This window comes from Pygoscelis adeliae, unplaced genomic scaffold (genome assembly GCF_000699105.1).
Source record: "Pygoscelis adeliae isolate BGI_AS28 unplaced genomic scaffold, ASM69910v1 Scaffold27, whole genome shotgun sequence".
Taxonomy (NCBI): domain Eukaryota; kingdom Metazoa; phylum Chordata; class Aves; order Sphenisciformes; family Spheniscidae; genus Pygoscelis; species Pygoscelis adeliae.
Genome location: NW_008825410.1, coordinates 6,006,066 through 6,014,641, shown reverse-complemented (window position 1 = coordinate 6,014,641; position 8,576 = coordinate 6,006,066). Strand labels below are relative to the sequence as shown.

Below are 8,576 nucleotides of genomic sequence, written 5' to 3'. Positions count from 1 at the left end.
CCCGGCCTGGCCTGGCCTGGCCTCGCCTCGCTGGAGGCACCGGCACCGCCCCTGCTGTCCCCTGGGACGGCCCCAGTCGGTCCCACCGCCCCAGGCCAGGCAGCTTAGGGCCGGCAGGGCGGCTAAAGGCGGGGGTTTATTTTATTTAGTTCTGATGAGCTCTTTCGTGCCTCCTTAGTTAGTAGGTGAGTCGTTTTCGTGCCCAGACACGTTTGCTCCCTATAGAAAATTTTCAGAGCTTCCTCATACATCAGGCTGACTGAGTTTTCATCGTTACTGCTATCATGCTTCTGAAGTATGTGGCCTGACAGCGAAGGTGCAAGGTGGTGGTTATGACAGCATCTTTCACAGCATGGCATGGGAGCCTGACCACTTCTCCACGGTTAGATCCTGTTGAGATCAGTAGCTATCAGTTGTTCACAGGGCCTTGAATATCCTGTGACCGTTGGTTGCGCAGTCGTATTTTGCTGCTTCACGTTGTACGAGTATCGTGTTGGCTTTGATGGGATGTATCCCACGATAACAATTTGACTCATAGGATATGACACGTTCTGCCTATTCCTGTTTTTGTCACATAAAGTTCAAGTCATTGTTTGTAAGGAGTTTTATTGCTGTTTAATTACTCTGAACTAGTTAGATCGCAAATTAAACAAAAAAGGGCACATGCACACGTGAGGGAAGAGTCATAGACATCTAAAAGAGCAATATGGGCATGTCACAAGAGTGCAAACAAGAAATGAAAAAGATAGTACTACTGTTTGCAGTGCAGAAACACTAGATGCAATCAATAGCAGTAACCATGCTCAATAATGAATGTGATTGCATGCATTAGGCAGACTTCTGACACATCAAATGATAACTGCACACCAAGCCTCTTCCCACAGGGATTTACAGTTATTAGGCACCTCTTTATTTTACTAAAATTTTTTCCAGGATCTCGAGTTCTGCTTCTTTCCCTGTCCACAACAACTGTTTTCAGCAGCTGATGCAGGTCAGCATTGATCTACAGCTTAGGACTGACTACTTTTAAGGAATTGCATGTTTTCTTTGGATTCCGCCTCAATTCAATGACATCTGCTAGATATTCTCAGAGGATGCTTTACCGCCTCACCATTCATCATCCCCCATTAAGTTCACAAAAGACATACGGTAGATGTTCTCAGAGCCTGTTTTATCCCCTCCTTTTTCATCCATTCCCCCGATGGGTTTCAAAATGAACTGTAAGAATCCTTTCAAAACAGGCAGAGCTTTTATGCAGTAGTCCTGCAGTAAGAGCAAACACAAGAGATATGGGGAACCGGGGTGTTAGACTGTCTTCAGCCTGGAAGGATTCCAACCCAACTTTACTTCCCAGGCAATACCCTACTCAACATTTTGAAAACAGTAGTCTATACTCAGGGAGCATCTTAAGGCTCTGTAGTCATGGCTCATGTTTTGTTTCTGTAACAATTTTTTTCTGTTGAACACAGTGTGAAGAGTCCTTTGAACACTGTATTATATTCTATCTCCCTCTTTTCCCTGTCCCATGGCCCTAGCATTCTTCCATGGCACAGCAATCGGTGGTGGTTAGAGCACTCCTCCATGAAGCGTGGGGTTCGCCCTCTCAGGCACAGATGGCTACGGAAACCAGCTTTTCCACCTTATGTGTGAGTACTATGAGTATGCTATTAAAAAAAGGTGTGTTAAGCTTCCTTTGGTGGATGTAGTTCAAAATGGTTGTATTATTTCCTACTGCATTTGAAATGGGACTCATGCTGCCTAAGTTAGCTATCTAAAAGTAAGGAATCTAGTTCAAAGGTACAGTCTCAAATTGCATCTAATTTCAGGGTAACTACAGCTGATAAAGAATGTAGCAACACTGCACTCCCTGTGCCCACAACTATGTGCTGCCACCACATTTCTCGCATTAGATTTGGAATTTGATCCAATTCGTTTGTGGCTGCACAATCAGCTGATCCAGACGAAAACTACCTCACTGTGGAAAGTTCGCTGTTGGATCATGTCACTCATCTGAGTCACCTTGCAATTAGATCCCAGGGAAGGGAAGAGGTGGGAAGGCGTGGCTGGGGACTGTACTTCACCAGACTGGATCAAGAAAAACAGGCATGTCCAGGGGATTATTCATCTGTTCTATTTCAGACCTCCTTCCGAAGATGGCCTCTGCAACAGTCTTGACTCCACTGATTTCACAGGAGCTTATCTGCCCAACAGTTCTCTGACTTAGGACTTGTCTCCAGACAGCCTTATAGCAAGTTTTAGGTAGAGTGTTTTTTAAAAATATGTGCTACTTCTGTCCAAAGTAAACAGTCTGAGATGATTGGTACGGACACTTCTTTCTTTGCACACTTCATTTTTTATATAGTACTGTTGTTCAGATACTGCTAAGTGATAAAGGCATGCATTCAGTTAATTGCCAGTGCAGCTCGCTTCCTGGATTTTAAAGATGTGACATACTTCTGAATTTCTTAAGTAACTGTTTAATTTTGTTGTTTGTTTATATAATTTATTACTTATTTTTTAAATTATGACAAGAGTTTATCCATACCAAGGTTAGTTCTGGATTCTGATGATAGACAATAAATCATTTCCCTATAGTCTTCCAGTAGGAAAGGGTACTTAGGAACAGCAACTTATAAATTACAATCTACTAGAGAAGTTCTAATATTTTTTACAGTCACTCAGCTGACACACATCTGCATTAGACAAGCGTATTTCTTAGAGGAAGACAAAAACATTATGGCCATGGAGGGTAAGTCCACTGCAGTTCCAGTTTACTGGAGGAGTATTATACTTGGCATCCCCATTTATTTTAGCACATATTAGTTTGCTAGTTGCTGCACTGTAAAGATAAGGTATACAACTCCAGGAAAAAGTCAGGCCAGTGCACCTTTAGCAAGGAGACAGATATGAAGACCAACGGTTGTCTCAGGGATCAGTCACACTGACCTCTATTTTAACTGCATTTTCGTTATAGTCCACTGTGTACATTGCTTTCAGAACTGGAAGCTGGGCAGAAAAGAAAATCAAAGGAAAAGAGGAAGGTTCAAAATAGAGAAAGTGCCAGCAGTCCATTTAATCACAGCTTTTGTCTTTGACAGGACAGGTACAACATGTTTTGGATGGCATACCGGATGCTGTAATGCAGAACAATACAATGGTAAGATTAAGACAAAAATTATCGCAGTCACAGGCCACACGTAAATGTTCTAAGTACTGGACTACAGTGATTTACTCCCTCTCTATAATTTTATTGTACATGTCCTAATATTTTGCAAGTGTCCAAGTTGCAGGGCTTACTTATGGTATTCTTATCTATTTCTTTATATAAAGAGAATATATGAAACATACCAAACAAGTAAGTCTGGTGTCCTCTGTTATACAAGAAGTCAGGCTAAAATTATTTAATTGTCTTTTTTGGCCTTAATATTTATGAAGTATGCAAGTAGGAATATATGAAGCCTATAGCTGGAGTTCCCTCAAATCCCTGTGACTTTAGAACTACGCAAGTGTTCAAATAATAAACTTTATAAAACAATTCAGTTTGCCCTGACCACATTAAAAATTGTAACATGCAACTTTCTAGTTAATATTTGCACATATAGATACCAGAAACAAGGGTTTGTATCTTCTTTAATCTTTCTGTATTCAAAGCAGTACTTGCAAACCAGCTCACATGAAGTAATATTTCATATGTTTACACTGCAGTTTTGTTAAACGATTTTGCATAACAAGAAGTTCACCAAAGTCAAACACAAAAATGTGTTTATACTATTTGTTTTAGTAAGCTTGTAGTGATGTACAGTGATATACCTGTAAGAAGCAGATAATCTGGGAGCTGCTGGGACCTCTGGGTGCCTGGACTGCTCCCTGGGGATGCTGGCAGGAGCATCACTCTGTGCCAGCTTCCTGACACTGCCATGGAGAACCACTTGTCCTAGTGCTTTTTTTGGCACGAACACCTGTTCTCAGTGTGGCCAAACTGACTACACCCAATACGGTCCTTTTGCTTGCTGGTAACTCAGACCAGTTTTCAACCAATGATGAGGTTAAAATTAATCTTTTCGTACTCCACCACTCCTCTAAGAAGGAAAATAGAAATACTTCCACTGACCATAATGGGAGTTAGATTGGAACATTACTCCTCCCTTGATAAAGAGCCTTTTTTAACGCAAGTCCTTGAAATAAAACTAAATAACAAGCAAAGATTGTGTGTGCTTTGAAACTAATAATGGAAGCAGTCTCCTCTATAGAGATTGTAGTGTCACATAAGCAAGTTACAATTGAAATATACACTGAGAATCAGAAGGTATTTTTAATATTGTTGAAGTGTGTTTTGGGAAACCCTGTGAAAAATCTGCCTGATATCTGCTGGCAAGGTAGCAAAGCTTCTTTATTTAAGAAAAATATTACATTTCTTGCATAATATAGGGAAGGGAATTTGAGAATATCTTACTTATGCTAGCAGTTAATTTTCAACATGTACTTTATTTACTCACGTGAACAGTACCATTGAGGTTAATGGTACTAATTTTAAGTTTTGAGCATTTTATATGTATATCTATATAATTAGAACATTAGAGCAGAGTTAGCTTCTTGATACAGCCAGGCTACGTAGTGTGCAAGGGTGCCGACTGCACAGATTACAGTCTGTGGGACTGGTTTATACATAAATCTATCCAAGCCTAGCAATGCAACAAAATGTCAGGATAGTTAAACAGTGGTACAGTCCAAAATATCCCATAAAGAAAATAATTATTGTACCGACTCCAATTAGTCTATTATAGCAAAAAGTACACTGAGTTTGGATAAACCAAACTCAGATGAGCAGGGTAGTCATCTCCCTTTAACACGTGTGTGTCCTTCAATATTGCAGTTTGGGTTATAGTTTTGTTTCTGAAGAGGATTAAATAGAACAATACACAAGGGCATCTCAAACTGGTGCTTTTCAGAATATAAAATAAATATACCAGTGCTTTTCAGATATATAGAATCAATAGTTTTCATACAAAGGCTTCTAAATGTTCACACCAGAATTTTTGTATTTTTATAACAGAAATATAAACTTCCACTTCAGCCTATGTTCATGACACCTGTTTTCCTTCGCTGGCTACTGAACTGTACAGTCAGAGGCTTAATATGAATCATTTATCTTGCAGTAGCAGTGCAAAACTCCAACTGCTTCAGATGTGCCAAATACAAAGACATCTTCTAGGTCTTCTCACAAGACTTATGGAATCCATTCTACACCATGTCTTTTGAAAGCATCTTCTGTCCTATTCCTAGAGTAGTGAATAAAATAACAGACATACATACCCGGATGAATAAACAAAAAGTGCGTAAACACTGTGTTGTTCAATTTAGACATAGCTAAATTCTTTTTTCTTGCATTTATCCTTGAATACCTCACTGATTACTACATACCATAAACCTAAAATAGTGTGCAAGTACGATATATAAGTCCATTGTCTAGACACTTTGTTCTTGCAAGGTGCGTTGGGAACATTAAGTGAAGACAGGGCAGAAGGACAAGCAGAATTTCAGTTGTTAATTTTTTTAACAAATTCTCCCTCCTCAGGATTTTAAGTTATCATCTGGCATTTAATATTCTGAAGTATAAAGGTAATCTCATGATCCTGCAGGGCTCATACTAAGTAATTCTTGCAGCGTTTCATAGTAGATGACCTCCCCCTGTGAGAGTGGAGCTGATAAGTCATTATAGTATTTTCAAAGCACTACGACTTTTCATTTCATAGAAATGTTCCCATATTGGAGAGGTAAATTCCGTAACAAAAGAAATCATTATAGAACACTGCATGAGAAAATAATTCTCATAAAAGCTTCACCTTGTATTTCTGGAAACAGATTGGAAGTAAAACCCATTCAGCTTTATAAGGTATTGAATATCTACTTGTGCAATAGGAACCCAGAAGATAAATATACATTGATAATAGCAATCATGAAGAAGGCCAGGAAAACCGTTCATTTTTGTAATAACAGTATAGCAATGTTGATGGTTTGGAACTAGAGTGGATAAAGGAGAACCGCCTGTGAAAGTTGAGAATGAATACGAAACATAATGATGATCTCACCTACAATACAAAAGACCTTGATCTGACTATCTTAAAATTTATTAGGAAGTTTGATTTCAGACTGTACTTGAATAACAGCAAAATTGAGCTAAGTTGATGAGCCAGTCATAATTGATTTTAAAAGCTGATTTAGATAATGCAATTAATGTATAAGCCTATTCAGTTCCATTAATTACATTTCTGTATGTAGACAAAATCTGTCTTATGAATCATTTTGAGATTTTTTGGGCCAAAAGGTGCTAGCCAAAGTTGAAATATTAGATGAAATAATTTTGGCACTATAAAAGTACAGCATTTCTAATTAAGCACAGATACTGTACTTAATGCTTTGAAAATAGCTGACATTTTGTCAAATTTAAATAAAGGATCTTCTAGTGATTCAAAAAATACAGACTAGTAAACCATAAATATATATACGGTAAATTGACAGAAATCATGATTAAAAGAATAACAATAGAAAACTTTTGAAAAGGAAATTATGTTTCAACTAATTTATTGCAATTCCTGGAACATGTAATTACAAAAACAGGTAAAAAAAAATATTAACACAACAAACACATTTTGAAAACTCTGCTGAAATGTTGTCACACAGGAACTACCAAGGATATGAAATAGTTACAGATTAAGGAGCAAAACATCTCCATGGATCAAAACATGGGAAATGGAAACAAAGAGCAAGTTTTCTTTATTATGGCAGAAAGAAATCAGTGGGGTGTTTATGACAGTTCTGTGATAAGTTTTGTGCTGAATACATTCATAAATGGCCAGGAAACACAGACAAGTGTGGGATGGCAAAACTTGCAAAGACACAAAATGTTTAGTTTATTCAAATCCAAAATGGATTATGAGGATATTCAGAAATGTCTTATCAATTGGGTGAATGGGTAGTGTGATAGCAAGAGAAATTGTATGCTCACAAATAAAAACCACAATATTAGAACAAAAACATTGAGCTACTTATCCTCACTAGTAAGTTCTTAATTGACTAAATCAACTCAAGTCAAACCTGGTCATCATTACAGATAATTTGTGCATCCAAAATCAGTAAGTTTGAGCAAATAAATAGTGGGAAGGAAAATAATACAGAATTCTAATGAGAATATATCAGACATTGCTTATCAAATTTCAAAAGATTCTGTGCAAAAGCATGGAAAACATCCAAGGAGCAATTTAAAAATGGAAAAGGTTTACTTCAGAAAGCAAGTAGGATTTGTTCCCTCAAATCTGCTGTGGAAAAATCTCAAGAGAGAAATGGCAAACGATAGCTAAAAGTATTTAAAAATCACAACTAATATTAAGAATTGGGATCAGGTCATGGCTTCCTCTGTGTATCATAATTTAAAATCAGAAAGCCTTCATCAGTTAATGAAGTCATAAGTTGGCAAATTCAAATTAGTCAAAAAACATTTTTCACATACTATGTGGTTAATTTGTCAAAGCCAAGAAGGTAGGAAGGTTCGAAGAGAGAATTGAAATTTGAGGGGAAAAAAAGTATAAGTAAGGTAGCAGGAATACCCAGAATTAAAATAGAAAATATAGAAAGTATTTTGGAAAGCTAGAGAGTTTAAACCAACTTGTAACTGTTACATTAAGGTGAAATTTAGGCTCAGATTATCCCATATTTGCCCACTACATAGTTTCTTGCACTTTCCTCTGAAGCATAAGATTGGCAAAACCTTCTGAATTAGGTTGTTCAATCCTGTGTGTAAATTCTTCTACCTATATTTTTTAACTATAGGACTCCCAAATTGGGTTCTATTTATGTCTGCTTGAACATGGAAAGTGCCTGTGCCTATACAATATGGGTACTTACCATGATCTTACTAGCACATACACGGTGCTGTTTTGCCAACTACTCATTTTGCATGCACATTACACATTTGCTGTTGCCAGTAGGCATGTATTTTGAGGCTGAAAGCTGAACATCTGCTTGTGTGCTTTGGTGAGGAGGGAGAGAGACCAAGTTTTTCTATGGCACATCTACTAATCTTTTATCTGAAGGCCTGGGAACCGAGACCACTTAGGTGTTTTAAACACTGAGATGACCTATCACGTCCTAAAGGAGGTAGACTTGGACTCTTGAAATCTTTTAGGACTGACAAAGTAGCATTTCAAAGATATATCCTGACCCACTTTTGGAATTCCTCTGTCTGTATATGCCTGTGTTCTAGGTGTTTGGACAGAGTGGCCATGGTCACCATGCTTAGCTGTGGAAATGAGGAGCCTGAGGCTACATGTATGCTGCCCAAGGTAGTGAACGGCATCCCCCGGCTGGCACAGGCTGAGACAGGTGTCAGGATGGCGGATCATAGAATCATAGAATCATTAAGGTTGGAAGAGACCTCTAAGATCATCGAGTACAACCGTCAACCCAACACCACCATGCCCACTAAACCATGTCCCTAAGCGCCTCATCTACCCGCCTTTTAAATACTTCCAGGGATGGTGACTCAACCACTTCCCTGGGCAGCCTGGTCCAATGTTTAA

General features: G+C 38.2%; 1 protein-coding gene across 1 annotated transcript in view; it reads right to left on the bottom strand.

The window, feature by feature from the left end:
* The window catches only part of STAM (signal transducing adaptor molecule (SH3 domain and ITAM motif) 1), a 52,964-nt gene that overhangs the window by 42,118 nt on the left and 2,270 nt on the right, over positions 1-8,576 (bottom strand). Inside the window, exon 2 of the mRNA XM_009330603.1 lies at positions 1,149-1,263. Coding sequence (XP_009328878.1) covers positions 1,149-1,263 — 115 coding nt within the window. The remainder of the gene's footprint in view (positions 1-1,148; positions 1,264-8,576) is intronic.